This window comes from Pelodiscus sinensis, chromosome 22 (assembly GCF_052426305.1).
Source record: "Pelodiscus sinensis isolate ZL-2025 chromosome 22, ASM5242630v1, whole genome shotgun sequence".
NCBI classification, from domain to species: Eukaryota; Metazoa; Chordata; order Testudines; family Trionychidae; genus Pelodiscus; species Pelodiscus sinensis.
The window spans coordinates 25,246,793-25,269,523 of NC_143073.1; the positions used below are offsets into that span (position 1 = coordinate 25,246,793).

At 59.1% G+C, this 22,731-nt stretch overlaps 2 protein-coding genes across 4 annotated transcripts in view; one reads left to right on the top strand and one right to left on the bottom strand.

Moving 5' to 3' along the window:
- The window catches only part of LOC149521880 (guanylate-binding protein 3-like), an 86,649-nt gene extending 85,023 nt beyond the window's left edge, over nt 1–1,626 (top strand). For both annotated transcript variants that reach the window (XM_089772589.1, XM_089772588.1), the window contains exon 12: nt 1,401–1,626. In XM_089772589.1, the coding sequence (XP_089628715.1) occupies nt 1,401–1,430 (30 nt within the window). In that variant the 3' untranslated portion in view covers nt 1,431–1,626. The remainder of the gene's footprint in view (nt 1–1,400) is intronic.
- A 4,695-nt stretch (nt 1,627–6,321) lies between these two features.
- The window catches only part of LOC142819498 (guanylate-binding protein 1-like), a 47,461-nt gene continuing 31,051 nt past the window's right edge, over nt 6,322–22,731 (bottom strand). For both annotated transcript variants that reach the window (XM_075907111.2, XM_075907112.2), the window contains exons 10-13: nt 20,366–20,468; nt 19,257–19,567; nt 8,596–8,733; nt 6,322–6,566 (exon numbers count right to left, since the gene is read on the bottom strand). In XM_075907111.2, coding sequence (XP_075763226.2) covers nt 6,537–6,566; nt 8,596–8,733; nt 19,257–19,567; nt 20,366–20,468 — 582 coding nt within the window. In that variant the 3' untranslated portion in view covers nt 6,322–6,536. The remainder of the gene's footprint in view (nt 6,567–8,595; nt 8,734–19,256; nt 19,568–20,365; nt 20,469–22,731) is intronic.

Genomic DNA, 22,731 nt, shown 5'->3' on the forward strand with positions numbered 1-22,731 from the left:
AGCTGGGATCCCGCCTGCAGATTGAGTTCCCCATCTCCAGAGAAGGGCACCGGTTGGACCCCCCTGACCCTGGGGTCTCTGGTCCAGCAAGATCCATGCTCCAGCAGGACCACAGAGCCCAGCACAGGGAGGTCTGGCCACGGGGCATGAGGGTGGGGAAAAGGGTGGCGACTCCACCCGGAGCCGGGAGTGGTGGGGTGCAGGGGGGTGGTGAAGCAGGGAGATCTGGCCCAAGAAGCTGGGCAGTAGCAGGGAGCCAGCAGTAGCCACACAGCAGAAGTGAGCTCCAGCCCAGGCAGCACCAGCATCCAGGCAGCGGCGGGGTGAGCTGGAGCCCTAGCGACAGGGGGGTGAAGGGCAGCGGTTCAACACAGGCTGAGAGGGAAGAGATTCCCCCCTGGTCTGGCAAATCCCCTTGTTTGGGACCGGTCAGGCCCTGAGGCTGCCAGAGCAGAGGGGTCCAGCCTGTCCTGGGCTTGGGAACGGCTCAGACAAGGACCCAGATGACTGGGGGAGGGAGAAGCTTCCGCGGGGGAGGGGTTAATCCGCCTGGGGTGTTTGGGTTCCTAACGAGGCGCCTAAGGGGGTGTGAGCAGGGGCTGTAACACCCTGGCGGGGGAGGGGAAAGTGACTGAGGACGAGTCGTTTGCTCCTCCCCACGCACACGAGAACTAGGAGCCCCCACACGGAACGGACGGGCCGAGGGTTTAGAACAACCCAGAGGGACCCGCAGTCACTCTGGGATCCCGCGCCAGGGGATGGTGTGAGGCCAAATTGATACGGGGATCGGAAAACAGAATTCGCTGAGTTCCCAGAGACCGGCCCCTGGATGGCGACTGGCCAGGGTGGTGCCCCGAACTCCTGTCTGTCAGGGGCCGGGAACGGGCGACGGGAGGGATCCCGTGATGGGCCACGTCCAACCCTCGGCTGTGCAGCGCGGCCTGTGTCTGACGCGCCGAGCGCCCCTCCCCCCTTCGCCGCCGGGGGACACGAGGCTTCTCCTGGCCCAGACGGGCTGAGACGTCCCACGAGGGCGGCTTGTGTGACGGGGCCGGCGTTTCTCTGGGGAGCTGGGGGAGGGGGCTGTGGGTGTCTGAGCTGCGCCCACCCTGCGACGCAGCCTTCGCGCTGGGCTCCTGACACCCCAGACACCCCAGAGAGTCGCCCCCTCGCCAGGGAGTTGCAGGGGGCGGGTCTGAGCGGAGCCTCCGTGGGGCCTGGCCAGGGGCGCCCATGGAAAGGTCTGTCAGCACCACCGGCCCCACAGCGCCTCAGTCAGCCCCTCTGGGAGACCAGCCCCTCCTGAGCTGTGCCTGGCCGGGCTCCCACTGCCCCCGAGCCAGGTCTGGTCCCCCCGTGTGGGAGCCGAGGGGACTGACAGTGTCTGCTTCCTTCTCCAGGAACGGGCGGGCGGTTGTATCCTGTCCTGAGCCGGGCCGGACCCGCGCCGAGGGGCCTGAGGAAACGCTCCGACCCGTCCTGGGAGCGACGCTCACCCAAGCGCCACAACCCGCTGCCGGGCTCTGGGGGTCGCTCTGCGCTGATCACCCGGGTGCCGCCCGCCTGCCCTGCCCCACAGAGGCCCTGGGGTGGGGGCTTTCCCTGCTGGGGGGGGGGGGGTTCCGGGGAGATTAAAGCTTCCTGAGCACCGAGCCGTCGCCTCTGCCGTTTGTTCCCTGCTGCCCCTCGCGCCGACCCCGCCTGAGTGCCGTGGGAGCGCAGGGCCCCACGAGAGCTGGGCACCCAGAGGGTTTCTGGGGGGGATGCCCTCTGCGCCTGGGCACCCCGAGGGATGGGGAACGGGTGGGGGGACCCACACGTCATTTTCAGGAGGGCCCGTGGCTGGGGCAGGGGGAAGGGCGGGGGGAAGGGCCCAGAGGCACCAGTGAGCCAGGGTGAGGGGCTCAAGCAGCCGCCCCCTCATAGGGCCCCTCAGACAGCAGAGCCCCCCCCAGCCATAAGTACCTCAGGGCCGGGCAGGGGGAGACAGGGTCACAGGGGGTGGGAAGGGCCCTGCCATGGAAGGAGCCTGAGAGAAGGCGCTCGCCTGCTGCCTGGCCAGGCTGGACCCAGGCAGCGTAAGGCCAGAGGGGCCCAGCAGAGCAGCCGGGCTGCCCCGTAACCCCGGCCAGCGGATTTCACCAGCTCCCCCGGGGCCGCGCCCTTAGTGTGTGTGCCTGAAGCTCCCCCAGGAAGGGGAGTGCAAGGGGGTGGGTGAGGTGGGGGGTGCAGGAGTCAGGGCAGGGAGCAGGAGGGGGGGGATGGGGCTGGGGGAGCTCAGGGCTGGCATGTTGTTGATAATGTGCCAGAACACGAGCCCTAGTAGGTAGGTTAGGAGGTTGGGGGAATGGGGGGCTCGGGGCAGGTGGTTGGGGTGTGTGGCTCTGGGGGGGGGGTCAGGGAAGAGGGTTGGGGGGGAAATATTGGAGCAAGGGCCCATTTAGGTGGGGTAGGAGGCTGGATGGGGGCTCAGGGCAGGGGCTTGGGGCCAGGCCGCAAGGGCCCATGTAGGGAGCGCAGCAGGCTGAACAGCCTCCCCCTCCGCCCCCGCCCCAATCCCTACCTGGGCCCGGCTTGCTCCCCCTCCCTTCCCATCACTGTCAGGGGATGCGCGGGCAGGAGCCAGCGTGGGGACGTCCCTGCTCTGCCCCGGCCCCCAGTGGAAGGGAGGCGCCGGCTGCTCCCCTCTCCCTGCCGGACCATTGCAGGAGAGGGACTCGAGCAGCCTCCAGCCCGAATCTCCGGGGGGAGGGCCAGTCCCCCCTCCCCAGATGGTGCCACGGGGGGCGAGGGAGGCTGGACTCAGGCCAGTCCTGGACGTGTCCGGGTGTCCTGGCTGTGACTAGGTCCCTGCCCCGCCCTGTCCCGGCCTTGGCCAGGTGCAGCCAGCGTGGCGAGCAGGGGCAGGACCGACCGCAGGCCCTGGCGCCCCGTGGGAGGGGGGATTTCCCAGTCACACCCACTGCTGGGGGCCTGCGCCACAGGGGGCTAGCAGAGGAGGGTTCTGCCAAGGCCTGTTCCCCCGTCTGGGGAGGGGCCGGGAGGCCTCGGAGCCGCCTGCCCTGCCCCTGGCCTGGCGCAATGTGGCTGCCACGTGAGAACGTGACTGCGCCTTGGCCCCGGGCTGCTGCTGCTCTCGGTGCCACTGTGGCTGCAGGCAAAGGCCTCGGCCTCTGAGCCCCCCTGCGCCTGCCAGGGCCTGTGATGCAGGGTCAGCCCTTGCCTGGGGGGCTGTGAATTAGCCTCTCCCCCAGCCAGGCCTCGGAGTGAGGGCCTCACAGCCAGCTGGGCACAGAGCAAGGGGGCACCGACCCCCCCGGGGAGCCCTGCCAGGCACGGGTGCATCCTTCACTGCCCTCCAGTCTGGGGCTTCTCCTCCCCATCACAGAGCCTCTCCTCCCCCCTCCCTCACACACCTAAGGGCCAGGGGAGCTGGGCCCAGCCACACAGACCCTCTGCCCTGCCTGCAGCTGGGTGACCACCGGCCTGCTAGTGACTGAGTCCAGCAGCACCCAGAGTTCCTGCTCCCAGCAGGGCCTCATTGCTGACAAGGCTGTGAGCTTTCCCCAGGGGTGCCCTGCCAGCACCAAGGCTGCGAACTTCCCCCAGAGGTGCCCTGCCAGCACCAAGGCTGCGAGCTTCCCCCAGAGGTGCCCTGCCAGCACCAAGGCTGTGAGCTTTCCCCAGAGGTGCCCTGCCAGCACCACGGCTGTGAGCTTCCCCCAGAGGTGCCCTGCCGGCACCATGGCTCTGAGCTTCCCCCAGAGGTGCCCTGCCGGCACCACGGCTGTGAGCTTCCCTCAGAGGTGCCCTGCCGGCACCACGGCTGTGAGCTTCCCCCAGAGGTGCCCTGCCGGCACCACGGCTGTGAGCTTCCCCCAGAGGTGCCCTGCCGGCACCACGGCTGTGAGCTTCCCCCAGAGGTGCCCTGCCAGCACCAAGGCTGTGAGCATCCCCCAGAGGTGCCCTGCCGGCACCAAGGCTGTGAGCTTCCCCCAGAGGTGCCCTGCTAGCACAATGGCTGTGAGTTTCCCCCAGAGGTGCCCTGCCAGCACCAAGGCTGTGAGTATCCCCCAGAGGTGCCCTGCCGGCACCAAGGCTGTGAGCTTCCCCCAGAGGTGCCCTGCTGTAACCACGGCTGTGAGCTTCCCCAGAGGTGTTCTGTGTCCTGTTATTAACATTTAATGTGAGCAGGCAGGTCTTTGCTGCACCCACTAGTGGGTGTTGGCTCCAAATTCTGTGCAAAGGGCCATGTGGGGTGGCCAATGAAAGCTGATGCTCCTGGTTCTACGTGGGATACTCATGTACCTGTTTGATTCACGTGTGTGGAGTTATGAACATGAACTCGAGGCTGGTATTTAAACTGTTCGAGGTGTAACAGTTAACTCAAACTAAGGACTTAGTTCGAGTTAACGTTTGACTGTCGCGTGTAGCCGCGGGCAGTTAGTTCGGACTAGGGGGATTTAAAAATGGCGCCCGGACGGGAAGATGGAAATAAAGGCTGGGATATTTAAATCCCGGGCTTCATTTGCAACTTCAAATGCCCACATTAGCCTCCTTAGTTCGCACTAGGGGGCTAGTGTAGACAGCCTATGTTCTACTGATTCTGTAGCTGCTATTCATGTACCTGTGTGACGTCTCTTTGTGGAGTTAGAAACATGGACTCTGTGTTGATGCTGGAAGACTCTGTCTGAGTCAGAGCAATGGGCCAGGAACGCTCGGTCAGTGACTGTGCTAATTAGCAAGGCTCCAGGGACAAGGCTCTCAAAGAGGCCAATACCCACCTGAGGAATGTGTCTGGGACCTGCAAACCAGCCAGCATCATGACTCATGACTTGGGACAAGGGACAGGTCCCTGGGCCATGTGACCTGCTCCAGCTTGGAATAAACCAGGGATGGATATAAATGCCATGAGGCAGACTCCTCTTGCCTTCAATTCTGCTGCTGACTCTAGATGCAGCCTGGAGGGACAGCGAGCCGGGGAGAATGGTTGGCCCATCCTGACATAGGATGTGCACCAGAGACTTCTAAGCTGGCAGTTTGTAACCGCTCTGCCGAGATCCTGCATTGAGAACTGGGAGATTCGACGCATGTAACGTATTCTCCTTAACAACCTCACTCTCCACCTTTTCTTTCTTTTAGTAATAAACCTTTAGATTTTAGATGCTAAAAGATTGGTTTGGAACTGTGGCTGGTTCTTTGGGACCGGAGACCCGTTTGGGGTAGGTGGGATTGGGTTCTATAGCCCCTCACCTGTGTGCAGGCCCGGGGCGGATTGTGGCCCAGGGAGAGGTGAGGTGTCGGGGGGGTTTGCTCGGTGGGGCTGGTTTGTGGCCTGTTTGGGAAGGTTTCTGGTCAGGGGCTGTAAGGAGCCCTGAGTTTGAGCAGTTCGCCCTGAGCAGACATCCTCACTGGTGCCCAGACCCGGCCTGGCCTGTCACAGCTCCTGCTCACAGACCCCTGGACACAGGCCAGTCACTGGCTGGGGATTCCAGTGTCTCCAGGGGGCTGGGAGAGTCTCTGGGGGCAGGGATGCTCCGTACAAAGCTCAGCCCATCTGAATGGATGGATCCGGGTTCCTCTGGGCCTGTCTCCAGCCCCCCACCCCCACCCCTATGGTCTGAAAGAGGGGCAGGCAGCCTGGGGGCTCAGCTCCCCCATGAGACCCAGCCTAGGTGAGGGTGTGACCCTGGGTGGGTCAGAGTCCCTGTACGGGGGCAGAGGGCGTCTCCTCCTCTGGATGTGTCGCCTCCCTTGGCTGGTCGCCCCCGCGAGGTCAGTGCTGTGCAGCTCCCCACAGCATGGTAGTGCCCCCCCAGAACCTCCTTCCTGTAACCCGGGCATTGGTGTCCCCAACCCATCCCTCCCTGTGCCTGGCCCTGCCCCTCCTGCCCCTGTTCCCAATCCTGCCTCTCAGGCTCCTTTCATGCCAGGGACCTTCCAACCCCCATGTGATCCTGTCTCCCCGCTGCCCGGCCCCTGAGTTATGGCCAGCCGGAGGGGGGGGGGGAGCGCCTGTGCTGTCTGTCTCAGGGGGCCTATGAGGGGCGGCTGTTTGAGCCCCTCACCCGAGCAGCTCACTGGTGCCTCTATGCTAATTCCCCACCGTGCCCTGCACCAGCCACGGCCCCCCCCGGAAATGATGTTTGGGTGCCCCCACCCATGCCCCATACCCTGGGGTGCTCAGCTAAAGAGGGCACTTCCCCCCGGAAACTCCCTGGGTGCCCAGCTCTGGCCCTGCACCCCCCCAGCCGCTCAGAGCCGCGGGCGGGGTCGGCGCGAGGGGCAGCAGAGAACAAACGGCAGAGGCGACGGCTCAGTGCTCAGGAAGCTTTAATCTCCCCGGAACCCCGCCCCCCAGCAGGGAAAGCCCCCACCCCAGGGCCTCTGTGGGGCAGGGCGGGCGGGGGGCACCCGGGCGATCAGCGCAGAGCGACCCCCAGAGCCCGGCAGCGGGTTGTGGCGCTTGGGTGAGCGTCGCTCCCAGGATGGGTCGGAACGTTTCCTCAGGCCCCTCGGCGCGGATCCGGCCCCGCTCAGGACAGGATACAAGGGCCCGCCTGTTCCTGGAGAAGGAAGCAGACATGGTCAGTCCCCTCGGCTCCCACACGGCCGGCGCGGCCAGACCTGGCTCGGGGGCAGTGGGAGCCCGGCCAGGCACAGCTCAGGAGGGGCTGGTCTCCCAGAGGGGCTGACTGAGGCGCTGTGGGGCCGGTGGTGCTGACAGACCTTTCCATGGGCGCCCCTGGCCAGGCCCCACGGAGGCTCCGCTCAGACCCGCCCCCTGCAACTCCCTGGCGAGGGGGCGACTCTCTGGAGTACCGGGGGGGGCAGGAGCCCAGCGCGAAGGCTGCGTGGCAGGGTGGGCGCAGCCCAGACACCCACAGCCCCCTCCCCTGGCCCCCCAGAGAAACGCCGGCCCCGTCACACAAGCCGCCCTCGTGGGACGTCTCAGCCCGTCTGGGCCAGGAGAAGCCTCGTGTCCCCCGGTGGCGAAGGGGGGAGGGGCGCTCGGCGCGTCAGACACAGGCCGCGCTGCACAGCCGAGGGTTGGACGTGGCCCATCACAGGATCCCTCCCGTCGCCCGTTCCCAGCCCCTGACAGACAGGAGTTCGGGGCACCACCCTGGCCAGTCGCCATCCAGGGGCCGGTCTCTGGGAACTCAGCGAATTCTGTTTTCCGATCCCCGTATCAATTTGGCCTCACACCATCCCCTGGCGCGGGATCCCAGAGTGACTGCGGGTCCCTCTGGGTTGTTCTAAACCCTCGGCCCGTCCGTTCTGTGTGGTGGCTCCTAGTTCTCGTGTGCGTGGGGAGGAGCAAACGACTCGTCCTCAGTCACTTTCCCCTCCCCCGCCAGGCTGTTACAGCCCCCGCTCACACCCCCTTAGGCGCCTCGTTAGGAACCCAAACACCCCAGTCGGATTCATCCCTCCCCCAGTCATCTGGGTCCTTGTCTGAGCCGTTCCCAAGCCCAGGACAGGCTGGACCCCTCTGCTCTGGCAGCCTCAGGGCCTGACCGGTCCCAAACAAAGGGATTGGCCAGATCAGGGGGGCGTCTCTTCACTCTCAGCCTGAGCTAAACCGCTGCCCTCCACCCCCCTGTCGCAAGGGCTCCAGCTCACCCCGCCGCTGTCTGGATGCTGGTGCTGCCTGGGCTGGAGCTCTCAGCTTACGCTGTCCCCGCTGCTGCCGGGTCGGAGCTGTGTGGCTGCTGCTGGCTCCCTGCTACTGCCCAGCTCCTTGGGCCAGATCTCCCTGCTTCACCACCCCCCTGCACCCCACCCCTCCCGGCTCCGGGTGGAGTCGCCTCCCTTTTCCCCACCCTCATGCCCCATGGCCAGACCTCCCTGTGCTGGGCTCTGTGGTCCTGCTGGAGCATGGATCTTGCTGGACCAGAGACCCCAGGTTCAGGGGGGTCCAACCGGTGCCCTTCTCTGGAGATGGGGAACCCAATCTGCAGGCGGGATCCCAGCTGTGGGCCTGCCACGGATTGATACAGAGACAGCAAGACCCTCCCTGTGCTTTGTCTCCCCAGCTCTGGAGGATTCCAGCAACCTGGTCGCTGTTCGGCTGCTGCTGCCCATCGAGTGGATGTTTGCAGAGAACTCTCCACAGGGACTCCCAGGTCCCTCTCTGGGGCAGTGACAGCCACACGGGACCTCCCCAGTCTGTGTGTGCAGACGCTGTTCTGTGCTCCAGCCGGCATTGCTCTGCACTGCTCAGAGGGATTTCAGCTGCCGTTTGATATCGCTTTGTAGCTCTTAGCAGCCTGCTTTAGACTTAACTATCTCGAGTGGCTGTCAATCATCTGCAAATGCTGCCCCCTCCCTGCTTACCCCTTGCTCTGGGGCATTTATGAATGAGTGGAAGAGGACCAGTCCCGGTGCAGTTACCTTTCGATACCTGATTCCATTCTGAAAACTGACCATTGACTCCTCCCCTTTGTTCCCTGTCTTGTAGCCAGGTACCAGACCATGAGTGGAGCTTCCCTCTTACCCCACAGCTGGCTTCTTTGCTTACGAGCCTTGGGGAGGGACCTTGGCGATGGTTTTTGGAAAATCTAAGTACCCGCCATCGTGATGTTTCCTTACCCTCTGACACTGGCGCTGCCTCTCGTTTTCTTCTCTCTGCCACTGGCGCTGCCTCTCGTTTTCTTCTTTCTCCCACTGGTGCTGAAGAATTTTTTCTTCTCTCTCCCACCTCAACCGGTCTTCCTCTCTCCTACTGATCTGGAATTATGCAAAGAAAGGCAACTGAGCACTGCTGGGCAAAGATCCAGCACCCAGCACTGCACACAGCTCAGCCCCCACAGTAACACCACCTGGGTAACCCTGGCAAGTGACTCACCCCCACCCAGCACAGGAAGGTGACTCTCCCCTCCCCTAAAGGTCCCTGTAAATCTGTCCAGATGGAAACGTCCTGCCTGGCCCACCTACAGGAACCCTGAGCAAGTGGGCAAGACCCAGGCAGCCAGGCCATTGACAGAAGAGTACTTGGTCCCCCCATGGTGTGGCCCTCTCTGTCCAGTGCTCCCTGTGCAGCTGTGCCCACCCCGCTGTGAGAGGGAAGGGAATTCAATAAACATCCCTGAGGGCAGGGGGGTTAATTCCTTCCTGACCCCTGCTGCTGGCTGCACGGAGCCTTGAAGCAGGAGCGTCGGGAGCACAAGGCCTCTGCCATCAATGATCCCAGGGCTGCTGAGCCCCGCCCCCGCCCTCACAAGCAAACCTGTCACCCCCACACTCAGCCGTGTATTCGGAGGGACTAGATTTGAATCCCACACAGGCAGAGGAGCAAACGCACAAGGGTAAAAGGTTAATTAGGCCTTTCAAAAACTGAGGCCTGAGGCAGAGAACAGGTGGAGAGTCCATCCACGGGGGGATGCAGTAAGACATAGGAGCCATCGGCACTCACTCAGACTAACAACCGTCCCGGTGATTTCAGGTGCACGTGATCATCTGGCACCTGTGTGATCTCCATATGACTGGGCAATAGACGGGAGGTTGTGTCCAAACCGGAAATGTCTCCCACTTGGCGGTGTACGTGGCCCTTGTGGGTTCATTTCTCATGCTCACCAACATGGTCTCAATGGCTCATCACCCACCACACAACGCTGGGAGATTTAAGGTCGGGCTGCAGAGACTCGCCCTGGTCTGGGACAGGAGTTCTCTGACGAACAGCAAAGTCACTGTGACTTGTTGGGATTCCGATGCACGTCGGTCGGCCAATGAGTCGTAGCACGGCGGTGCAATGAGAGATAACGAGGTGCCTCCTGAGTGCCCTGGGGATGAGAGGCGCTGGCGGGAATGCGCACAGCAGGTGACTGGGCCGTGGCAGAAGAAAGGCCCCTGCAGTGCACTCGGGAGGGGGGCTGCTCAAGAGAAAAGTGTCTTGCCCTGGATGTCCAGGTGGGGAATCTGGAGGGAAATGTCCTTCCTGGTTGAGCACTTGCATTGGTCTAAGGGAACTCTCGCTCCTGGGAGGAGAAAGGCCTTCGAGGGATGTTGCCATGGCTACCCGGTGCCAGAGGAGCACAGACTTGGGGCCTGGGCTAGGCCGTCTTGCACCAGCTTGTTTCTCCAGGGCCATGAGGGGACTATAAGAACTTGTAGCATCCAGGCCTCAGAGAAGAGCATGAACCTCTCGCAGGCCTGAGCTCTTTCTGGGCTGAACAAAGCCCTCCACCAGCACCGCAGGCCGGAATGGCGTGTGGAGACACGGGGGGGTGGGGGGGAGGGCACAGCCAGCGGACAGACCCATCTAGCCAAAGTGCTGGCTACTCACAGGGTCACTTTCCTGAGGGAGGGGTCAGAAGACGTTGCCAGGTCCCTGAGGGTGCTGGGTGAGATCAGAGAACAAGCTGTAGACCCCAGGCTGGGAGGGGGTGCGAGTGGAGGAGGGAGCCAGCGCAGAAGGGGAGGGGTGTGAACATGGACGTGCCATCCACTGGGGCAGGCGCTGAAAGTTGGACCCAAACGGCGCTAAGAGCTGAGCCCAGAGTCTCGAGCTCAATCAGAGGGTGCGGGCGGCAGGGAGGGGAAGTGTTTCCATTTCTCCCTGGGGCAGGCTCCCTGCCTGGGGTAAGGATGCGTCACACAGAGGTGCAGGCAGCCCAGCCTCCCTGCCAGTTCCAGCCACAAGCCAAGCTGTGAAGTGAACTGGGCCAGGGCAGGGCTGGCGCTGTGTGAGGAGACCTTATAATGGAGATTGCCTTCTCCTAGAGCTGGAAGGGACCTTGAAAGGTCATCGAGTCCAGTCCCCTGCCTTAACAGCAGGACCAAGTACCATCCCTGACAAATTTTTGCCCCAAATCCCTAAACGGCCTTCGCAAGGATTGAACTCATAACCCTGGGTTTAGCAGGCCAATGCTCAAACCACTGATCTGTCCCTCCCTGCAGCAGGGGTGGGGCAGGTTGTGGGTGCAGAGGGGAGGGGCTCTGTGAGCGGGTGGGCTCTGGGAGGGGCACCCCCCTCGGGGTCAGTGGGCAGCCGCTCCAACCCGCTACCCTGTGTAGTCCCTTTGGGGAGTCAGCGGCGGGTTTGGTCTGAGCCCAGGCCCTTGCTCGGGGCAGGCGGCAGCCGATAGCTCAGAGCTCCGGGCCCTCCCACACGCCACCACATCAGCCCCGATGGCCGCCTCCTGCTCCATCCTGGGTGGCTGGGGCCCCTTCCCCACCCTGACCAGGAGGTACGGCCTCTGCTGCCTGCTGGTCCCCGCCTCGCCCCACATTGCCCAACCTTGAGGAGATGGAGGCCCTGGGTCTGACCCCGCTCGCTCAGGGGGAGGACGAGCCCCTGCCAACGGGCCGCAGGCAGGATGTACAGCTGGTCCATTTCTGAACCACCTGTACATGCTCATGCTCCTCACCCTCGTGTCCCACCCCGACACCAAGTGGCAGGGCTGTTTAAGGCCTGTGGAGGGCGGGGAACCCCGCTGGGACAGTGCTCATTGCAACCTAACCCCGCAGCCCATCGGGGACATCAGCTGGCGGCTCCTTCGCGGGGCCGTGAGCACGGGTGTGTACCTGGCGCGGTTCACCCCCATCCCGGACACTTGCCCCTTTTGCAGCGTGAGGGAGAACCTGGCGCTTGCATACTTGCAATGCACGAGGTTGCAGCCCCTATTCCGGCGCCTCCAGAACCTCTTCTTGAGGTTCTGGCTGCACTTTTCCCCTCTCCTTTTTATTTACATGCACCCCCCCATCCGTGGCCCCACAAAGTCGCGAGGGCTCGTCAGCCTCCTCCTGGCCCTGGAGAAAGCCGCCAGCTACAGCACCAGCAGGAGGATGCTGGACGATTGGGGCTCAGCGACTGTGGAGCCTAGTTCCATTCCTCCCTGGTCTCACGTAGCCGGGCAGCGTTCCGTTGGGCAGCATCCATTGGCTCCATCGACAGCTTTGAGGAGCAGTGGGCGCTGTCCAGGGTTCTCTGCTCGGTGTCCCCATCTTGACCTTGTTTTAACCTGCCCCCCTTCACCTTGTTTTTTATCATTTGCCCCCCTGAAATTAGTTGAACCACAGGTTCACTCGTCCCTCCCTCCAGACTGGGGAAGGGGCTTTCACAAGTGGGTGGGCATCAGCCCCCCAACCTGGGTTTTCAAATAGGAACCCCCTACAAGGTCCCTGAACAACACTGGCCAAGCCCAAGTGGGGCCCTGATGGCTACCCCTGCTGGGACCTGGCTGCTCCTGTGGAGAACTTGCAGTGGGAGTGCGGGGAGGGAGTCAAAGTGAGGGAGGGGGATGAGGTGCAAACAAATGTAATTTGACATGGGTGCTCCACTCGAGGTGCTGGGCTCGTCCCGGCGCCGCAAATGGAGAAACTTCCTTAGCAGTAGCCCTGCTGGCCCGCGCATGCGCTCCTGCTGCCTCGCACCGTTCGAGCCGTTACAGCTGAGCGCGGGTCGGCTCGTCAGTTTCCTCCCAACCAGAAGCGTCTGAAAAATAAAACAGAAGCTCCGAAGCAGGGAGGAGGGTGGGTCGTGGAGCACCCACGGGGAAACAGATCTCAAAGAACAGACATTACTGCACAGGGTGAGTAACTCTCTCTTCTTCGTCGAGTAGTGTCCCCGAGGGTGCTCCACTCGAGGTGAGCACACAGCAGTGGTCCAACACTATTGGTGTGCTTTGGACTTATGGTCTCTGCGCTGTGGTCAAGACTGCTTGCGCCACCGCTGAATCGTTCTTCAATATTTTCACAAGGGCATAGTGCCTGGCAAAGGTAAGAGCAGATGACCAAGTTGCTGCACGGCATAGGTCCAGGATAGGCCTCCAACCCCCTGACTTCTTCTGGGTAAGGAAGTACCGAGAGTAGATATCTCTCCCCCGGAAATGAATAGGTACCCTCTCCACTGCTCCTATAATAAGTAGTCGAGACACCTCTTGCTGTAGAAGAGTCTCGTGAGAGGGGTCCCTGAAAAGGGACGGGGAGGGTGGGGAATGGGGAGGGATTGAGTTGAAAGGGATGGCATATCCTGAAACAACTATGTCGTTGACCCATCGGTCGGTGGAAATCAGAGACCAGCGACGTTGATAAGGCCTCAGCCGATGATGGAATAAAGCTAGCGGATTGTGTGAAGCTCCCGACAAAGGGGTGGTGCGCAGTCCCTCGACTGACCCATCAAACTTGCTGCCGCCCCTGCTGGTGGCTGGATGCCTTGCTAGGCTGTTGTCTTTGTTTCTGTTGGCGTTGCCTTGGCCTCTGCTGCTCATATGGTTTGGCACGGAATGTCACGTAAGAGAAGGGTCTCTCTCTGGTATAGGGCGTATACCTCTTATGCTTATACGGAGGCATATACATCCCAAGCGTTGTACACTTGGAACACCTGATCAGTGCATTGGGCAAAGAGTGACTTACGATCAAAGGGTAAGTCTTCTACCTTGTTGAACAACTCTTTCGGGGCCACAGCTTGGTGTAACCAGGATGCATGACACATGACTACAGCAGTAGCTGTGGCCCTAGCTGCTGCCTCAGCTGTGTCCAGGGCAATCTGCAGTGCTCTTCTAGCCATTGCGTAGCCCTCCTGTATTACTGCCCTTAAGATTTGACCCTTAGAGTCTGGTAGGTGTTTCTACAAGAGGGACTAATTTCGAATAATTGTCAAAATCATGATTCACGAGGGGAGCCGCGTAGTTACACATTCGGAGAACTGAAGTGGCAGAAGAATATACTTTTTTGCCTAAAATGTCCAGGCGCTTAGCCTCTTTGTCACTTGCAGTATTTTTATTTTGAGCCGTCTTGGATCTCTGTTGTGCGGCATCCGTGACGAGGGAATTGGGCTGAGGATGCGTGAACAAAAAGTCCATACCCTTTTGGTTTATAAAATATTTCTTCTCCGACCTCTTGTTAGTCGGTAAGAAAGCAGCTGGAGTCTGCCATATATCATTGGCGATCTCCAGGATAGCCTCATCAAAGGGGAGAGCCAGTTTCGATTTTTGTGAAGACTGCAAGTTCTTTAGCAAGGGATGTTGCTTTTGCTGCACGTCCGTAGTTTGAATGCGGTAGTGACGGTATGATGGTGATCGATGAGGTGATCTATGGTAGTGATCCCTAGTGGAGACATAACGAGGAGCATGATGGTTGTCTGAGCAAGATGAAGCTGGTGACCAGGGTCTCGGGGAGAACCCAGCTCAGTCTGGCGTGAGAGAAGGTGTCCGAACACGCCTTGACTTGTATAGTGCCTTAGTCGGCACCGGAGGATCAAGACGGGAAGACGGTGCCGTTTGAAGTGGGGTGGCCCCAGTCGAATAGCTGCCCTGCGGATGAGTCAGCGGTGCCGCAGGAGCTAAAAGCTGTGCCGGTGCTGGAGGAGGCTGCGGTGCAGAGGGCTGTGCTGCGCCGATGCTTACCTGCGGTGCCTGAGTCGGCGCTGTTACTTGTGGCACCATGGAGAGCGCGGTCACAGCAGCCGGCCCCGCAGGTGTGCGTGCCAGTAGGGCTGTAGTTGACTGCGCATGCGCAGCGTCAGCCGGTGCCGGGGCCACCATAGCCCGCTGTAACACGGCTGTTAGAGCCGTTGCCGGTGCCGATTCCGCCCGTGGCCCTTTACAAGAAGCCAGCATCGGGTCTTTGGAAGGAACAAGGCTCAGGGCTGAGGCACTACGGCCCTTGCCCGTCTTCTCCGTCGGGTGCCTCGGCAAGAAGCCAGAGGTGCCCGGTCTGTCCCCCACGCTCCATCGCTGCGGTCGTTCAGCCAGCTTGCGAAGCTCCTTTGTGGGTGAACGAGCTGCATGAGTCCCGGAGGCAGTGGAGGACGGCTCGCTCGCATCAGTCTGGAGGGCTTTATTGAATAAAATTACTCTCGGTCACATTTCACGATCGTGCCCGGTGCGCGCTGTCAGTTTCATACAATGCGAGCACTTCATCGGGATGTGCCCGTCCCCCAGACATTTGACACAGCGCGAGTGTCCGTCGGATGCAGGCATGGCATCCTGACACTGAACATTTCCTGAAGCCAGGCATAGTCTTTGTAGGTTGCAAACAACAAGAAAACAGTTTTTTTTAAAGGCTACAGAACACAACTATAGATTAGGACAGAAAAACAAAGATTTTGAAAACTAACTAGACTAACTATTAACAACTATACTAACTATAAACTGCCAAGTGGCAATTAAAGTCTCCAAAGTAAAAATCCCTTTTTCTCCTCAGGCCGGAGAGGGAGCACGTCCTAGGTCCATCTGCAGCCGCGGACGGTTGAAAGGAAACTGAGATCAAACTAGCTACAGGCATAAAGGGAAACAAGAAGACCTTTTATAAATACATTAAAAGGAAGAGGAAGACCAAGGACAGGGTAGGCCCACTGCTTAGTGAGGAGGGAGAAGCAGTAACAGGGAACTTGGAAATGGCGGAGACGCTCAATGACTTCTTTGTTTCGGTCTTCACCGAGAAGTCTGAAAGAGTGCCTAACGTAGTGAATACAAGCAGAGAGAGGGTAAGTTTAGAAGATAGGATACACAAAGAACAAGTTAAAAATCACTTAGGAAAGTTAGATGTCAGCAAGTCACCAGGTCCTGATGAAATGCATCCCAGGATACTCAAGGAGCTGATAGAGGAGGTATCTGAGCCTTTAGCTATGATCTTTGAAAAATCATGGCAGACAGGGGAGATTCCAGAAGACTGGAAAAGGGCAAATATTGTGCCCATCTATAAAAAGGGGAATAAGAACAACCCAGGAAACTACAGACCGGTTAGTTTAACGTCTGTCCCAGGGAAGATAATGGAGCAGGTAATTAAGGAAATCATATGCAAATACTTGGAAGGTAATAAAGTGATAGGGAATAGCCAGCATGGGTTTGTGAAGAACAAGTCATGCCAAACTAATCTGATAGCTTTCTTTGATAGGATAACGAGCCTTGTGGATAAGGGAGAAGCGGTGGATGTCATATACCTAGACTTTAGTAAGGCATTTGATACGGTCTCGCATGATATTCTTATTGATAAACTAGGCAAATATAACTTAGATAGGGCCACGATAAGGTGGGTGCATAATTGGCTGGATAACCGTAGTCAGAGAGTTGTTGTTAAGGGTGCTAAATCCTGCTGGAAAGGGATAGCAAGTGGAGTTCCTCAAGGGTCTGTTTTGGGACCCGTACTGTTCAATATCTTCATCAATGATGTAGATATTGGGATAGAGAGTACGCTTATTAAGTTTGCAGATGATACCAAACTGGGTGGGGTTGCAACTTCTTTGGAGGATAGGGACATAATTCAAAATGACCTTAGCAAGTTAGAGAAATGGTCAGAGGTAAACAGGATGAGGTTTAATAAAGAGAAATGCAAAGTGCTCCACTTAGGAAGGAACAATCAGTTCCATACATACAAGATGGGAAGCGACTGTCTAGGAAGGAGCATGGCGGAAAGGGATCTAGGAGTCATAGTGGACCACAAGTTGAATATGAGTCAACAGTGTGATGCTGTTGCAAAAAAAGCAAATAGGATTCTAGGTTGTATCAACAGGTGTGTTGTAAGCAAAACTCGTGAAGTCATTCTGCCACTCTACTCTGCACTAGTTAGGCCTCAGCTGGAGTATTGTGTCCAGTTCTGGGCGCCACATTTCAAGAAAGATGTGGAGAAATTGGAAAGGGTACAGAGAAGAGCGACAAGAATGATTAAAGGTCTAGAGAACATGACCTATGAAGCCAGGCTTCATGAACTGGGCTTGTTTAGTTTGGAAAAAAGAAGATTAAGGGGGGACATGACAGCGGTTTTCAAATATCTAAAAGGGTGTCACAAGGAGGAAGGAGAAAATTTGTTCCTCTTGGTTTCTGAGGACAGGACAAGGAGTAATGGGCTTAAAGTGCAGCAGGGGAGGTTTAGATTGGACATTAGGAAAAAATTCCTAACTGTCAGGGTGCTCAAATATTGGAATAAATTGCCAAGGGAGGTGGTGGAATCTCCCTCTCTGGAGATATTTAAGAACAGGTTAGATAGACATCTGTCAGGGATGGTGTAGACGGAGCGTGGTCCTGCCTTGAGGGCGGGGGGCTGGACTCGATGACCTCTTGAGGTCCCTTCCAGTCCTATGATTCTATGAGGCCTCACTCCTGCCCTCTGCTTGGGGGGCTGAGAGATGGGCCCCTCCCCCTTCCCCTGTGCTCTTGGGGGGCAGGAGTCACGTGGCCTCTCTCCTCCCCATTCTCCACAGAGGCAGGAGTCATACGGCCTCCCCATCTCTGGTGCTCCGGGGTGGTGGGACGTGTGAGCCATGTGCACTCCCCCCTCCGCCCACTCCCAGTCCCCTCACACACCCACTGTCACGTTACTGGATATTGAAAGGAGCAGTCAGATCACTGCTGCACCCGTGGGGGAGTGTTGACCCCAAATGTGGCACAAAGGGGGCCCTGTGAGGTGTCAAATAGAAGCCTCCTTTCTTCTGATTCCATATGCACTATTCATGTGATTGTATAATGTCGGTATGTGACGTTATAAGCATGTATTTTGGTGGATACCAAATGTTTCTCTATATGTGGCTGAACCATGGGCAAAGCAGCTCAGCCTATGGACATGCTAACGAGCAAAGCTCTGGAACAATAGCCCTCTATAGGCCAAGGACACACCTCAAGAGTGGGGACTCATACCTAGGGGCTACCAGCAGGGAACACAGGGATAGGCCACGGGCCAGGTGACCTGCTGTAGCCAAGAAGAGACCAGGAAGGAGGCATAAATAGGCCATGTGGTGGTCTCCATCTTGGTCTTCAGCTCAGCACTTCATCCCAGAGGTAGCAGTGCAGGGATCGAAGGGCCGGAAAGACCTGTGGACCCATCCTGATCCTAGGATGCGCAACAAGGACTCTTAAGCCAGCAGCTGTAACATCTCTGCTAGAGCCTGCATCGAGAACTGGGAGATTCGATGCATGTAATGTACTATCCTTTAACAACCTCACTCTCATGCTTTTCTTTCTTGTGATAATAAACCTTTAGATCGTAGATTCCGAAGGATTGGCTCAGCGTGATTTGTGGGTAAGACCCAGAGAGTAAATTGACCAGGGATCTGTGGCTGGTTTCTTGGAACTGGACAGAACTTGTTCGGGGTAAGTGGGATTGGGTGCTAGGACCTCCCACCTGTGTATGAGGCCCGGGGCCATCAGGGGCACGGGTATTGCTGGGGTGTTGGAGGGGTTTTGCTCATGAGGCTTCAGGCAGGCAGCTGAAGTGCTCTGTGGGACAGGTTGTGGCGTACTTGGGAAGATCTCCAGTCTGGGGGCTAGAGACAGCCCCGGATTCGAGCAATTCGCCCTGAGCAGACTCCCTCAGCTGTGCCCAGACCCAGCATGGTCAGTCACACCCACTCAGCTGATACCCTGCCCCCTCCCCCTGGTCAGATACCTGCACCCAGAGCGGTGGCTGGCGAGTACAGCGAGCAGTGGGCGCAGACCCCTAGTGATAAGCCAAGGAGAGGAAAGGGGGAGGCCGTGGCCCTGACATGGACAATGAACGAAAACAGAAACAGGGGACCAGGCTTCGAGTGGATGACGCATGAACTGACTCACGGCCTGTGGGTAACAAGAGGGGTCAGCAGGGGAATGAGGAGTGAGAGCTGCAGCTGCAGCGCGTGGCTGGTTCGTGGTCTGCACAGGGACTGGTCACAGACATTAGCCGACCAATCAGGGGGTGGTAGGATGCACTGACCAATGGCGTGACACGTGTGTATTTCGGCTGGTTCCTGGCTATGTGCGCTGGGTGTGCGGTTCCCCCTCCCCCCGCACTAGACCCTTCAGCAGCTCCAGTGTATCCGAGGGGAGCCAGGAGGGAACCATGGGCTGTGTCTACATTGGCCCCTATTCCGTAATAGGGATGCAAATGTAGCACTTTGGAATAGGCAAATCCTATTTAAATATCCCCCACGGCATTTGCATTAACATGGCTGCTGCTTTTTTCCGGCTTGTAGATAAGCTGGAGAAAAGCTCCAGTCTGGACGCGATCCTCCAGAAAATAAGCTCTTTTCTGGAGGATCATCTGACCTGCCCGGCTCCAATCGGCCGGCAGAATGGGAAACCGAGGCCCAGCCCCACCCGTGAGAGACCCAGCCCTGGCGCAGGCAGCACTGAGCTGAGGGGGGAATTAAATAAAGGAGAAGGCTACAGAGCAGCTGCAGCATTTGAAGTGCAGCCCTGTGCTGAGAAGGCAGATCTCCCTGGTGGGGGGTTAATGCAGCGTATCGACTCCCTGCTTTACCACACTGGCCACTGGGCGTTCCTGGTGCTCCCTGGGGGAAACGCTCCCTACATCACCCCGCCAGCCCCACAGGGACTCACCCATTCCTGCTGCTGCTTCTCCTGCTGCTCCTTTGCCTCCTTCTGCATCTGCTCCATCTCCTCTTTCAGCAGCTTGGCTTTCTCTGAGAAGCCCTCCTGCAGCAGCTTCTCCTGCTCCCTCAGCTTGCACTGCAGAGCTGCCTCCGTCTCCTGTTTCAGCTTTTCAGCCTCCTCCTTCATCTTTGCTTCCACCTGGCTAATGTTCTCCTGGTGGCTGCGTTCTAGGTCATTCACCTGCTGCTCCAGCTGCTGCCTCCTCTCCTCCTCTGCCTTGCGCTGCTGCTCCAGCTCCTCCAACCTCGCTTGGTCAGCTGTGGAAATGGGAAATGCAAAGAACGTGGCATCAGCCCCCTGCTGTGCAGTCTGCATGGGGCAGAGAGCGCCCAGCCCTGCAGACAGGAGTGGGGCTGATTCTAACATGGCAGCTGCCTCTCCACAGGAGGCGCTGGTCTGTTTCCATGGCGATACAATGGCCACCCCTGCTCCACAGGTCGGGCTGCAGGTGGGTTCCCACAGACCCGACTGGGCCCCACTTTGGGCCCCAGAGAACGCAGGGTCAGGCTGAGGGGTCACGTTACGCTTGGCCAAGCACCGACTTGCATTGAGAGGCTTGTGGAAGTGACTGGATAACCAGAGCCATCTAGTCTATAGGGGGGAACCGATGTGCTGGGAGTTTTGGCTGACGGGGCCGTTCTCACTAAGTTCTGTTGGTCGGGGGGAAGACAGACGGGGGGCTCAGGGGCGGCCTGTGACTCTGTTACTGAGATGGGGAAGTCGAACTCTAGGACCCCCCACCCGCGTGTGTCTGACAGTCTCCCTGAGACCGGCGCTCACAGCCATGAGCCTCTCCAGACAGCCTGACGGGTGACACAACGTGGAACAGCTTCAACAGAACAACCGAGCAGCCCCTGCAGCTCCCACAGCACAACCTGGAAATGGGTGACTTCCAGTGACCGTGGTGTTTGCTGCAGGGACACCTCTGAGCCCAGGATGGCCGTGGATTCCCAGCCATAGCTCTGCTGTATAGGGATGGAGGGTTGTTGTCTTTGTTGTTGAAATGATTGAAAATCAGGAAGAAACCTGCTTAAAACCCTTCCCCAGAGACTCACCTGCCTGGGTCTTTTCCGCCTCTGACAGCTTTTTGTCGGCCCCAAGAATGGAGGCTGCTTCTGTCTTCTTGCTGTCCACAAACTCCTGCAGCACCTGCTCCGCCTGGGGACGAGGGGGCAGGTCAGTCTCTGCACTCAAGGCTGCGCTGGGCGCGAGGGGCACAAGGTGCTGATCTCTGGGCGGGGGCACCAGCAGGGGGAGAATTGCCTGACAAGAACTCAGCCATTCGGCAGAGCAAATCGCCCCGAGACGCGGCCGGGAGCTGAAAATCTGTGAAGGGAGGCTGCCGAGTGACCCGCACAAAGCCCCCCAGAGCCTGCCAATGCAGGGGGCTGTGAGCAGGGGCTGAGGGCAGAGGGTTTGGGTGTGGAGGGCGCTGGAGACAAGGCAGGGGTGTGTGCGGAGGGGCTGAGGGCAGAGCCTTTGGGTTCATGGGGGGTGCCAGAGTCGGGGCAAGGGACTGAGGGCGTGGGGGGTGGGGGGACTCAGGGTAGGGGTCTGAGGGTGAAGGATGTGCAGGAGTAAGGGCTGGGGAGTGTGAGGAGCAGCTCAGGGCTGTGGGTTGATAAGTGGGGGGCGGAGGAGTCAGGGTTTGGCTGTGAGGAGCTGCTGAGGGGAGATGGTTCGGGTGAGTGTGAATGGGGGAAGGAGTCAAGGCAGGGGCCTGGGAGTTGGGGGGAGGGTGATGCAGGAGTCAGGGCTGTGGGGGGGGGGAATGTCTCAGGGCAGCAAGTTGGGGTATGTGGGGGATGCAGGAGTCAGGGCAGGGACTGGGGGTGGCGGGTCAGGGAGAGGCGGAGGGTGTGGGGGGTGCAGGAGTGAGGAGCGTTGGGCAGTGCGGGGAGGAGCTGAGGGCAGGGCCTGGGATGTGGAGACCGTGTGGGGCCAGCGGTGCCATTCGGGGGGGGAGGGAAGCAGGGAGGGAGGGAGGCTGAAGGCCCCTTCCCTGGGATTCATACCAGGACGCTGCTGCTCCCCTTCCTGTCACTGTCGGGGGGCGAGAGGGAAGGACCCAGCCTGGGTCTCTCACTGCCCTGCCCTCCCCAGCCAGGCGCAGGCTCTGTGCTGTCCTCTCACCCCCTGGCACCCACAGGAAGGGGCAGAGCAAGCAAAGCCCTGGCAGGGATCCTGGGGGAGAGGAGTCAGCCCCTGCCCTCCCTAAACGGTGCCCTGGGGGTGGGTTCTTGGGGCTGGGGCAATCCCAGACTGGTCAGGGGCTTCCCTCCAGCCAGCCCCTTTCACCCGCCTGCTGCTTAGCCTGGCAGTCTGCAGGGGAGCCCTGGAGCCCAGCTGGGAGCCAGCCCCCCCTCCTGCAGCTCAGGATTTTATAGGATTTTATAACCTGCAGCAACACACCAATGAAATAGTTTCAAAACAAATTTAAACTCCGGTCCTGTCAACTGACACGGCAAATCCAGACAGTGACGGGGGCTGGCGGATGCCTGTTGAATGGCCCCGTACCCCTGGAATGGCTCTTCCACAGGGGCTGCTAACAGCTCTGGTGGCTTTGTCACTGGTACGTTAACTAGACCCTCTGCGCAGGAAGCAGAGACACAGAACTGGGATGGGAAGAGGCCAGTGGGTGGACAGTAAGACCCAGCGGTGCCTCAGATTTAGAATCATAGAATCCCAGAGCTGGAAGAGACCTCAGGAGGCATCGAGTCCAACCCCCTGCCCAAGGCAGGACCAACCACAACTCAATCATCCCAGCCAGGGCTTAGTCAAGCCCAGACAAACACCTCTATGGATGGAGATTCCACCCCTCCCTAGGGAACCCAGCCCACTTCTCCCTCACATGCCTAGTGAAATAGTTTTTCCTAATATCCAATTTAGACCTCCCCAGCTTGACCATTGCTCTTCGTTCTGCCATCTGCTGCCACTGAGAACAGCCTCTCTCCAGCCTCTTTGGAACCCCCCTTCAGGGAGTTGCAGGCTGCTCTCAGATCCCCCCTCGCTCTTGTCCTCTGCAGGGGAAACAAGCTGTAATCTCTCATCCTCATAGGTCACATGCTCCAGTCCAAATCCTTTCTGTAGTGGGGCGGAGGGAGCAGAACTGGATGCAATTCTCCAGATGTGGCTTCCACAGTGCCAAATAAAGGGGAATATTCACTTCTCTAGATCTGCTGGCAAGTCTCCTTCTAATGCCCCTAATATGCTATTAGCCTTCTTGGCTACAAGGGCGCCCTGTTGACTCACATCCAGCTTCATATAAACTGTAACCCCCAGGGCCTTTTCTGCAGAGCTCCTACTTAGCCAGTCAGTCCCCAGCCTGTAACAATGCATTTGTCCTTGTTGAACCTCATCAGATTTCTTGTGGCCCAATCCTCCAATTTGTCTAGGTCACTCTGGACCCTCTCCCTGCCCT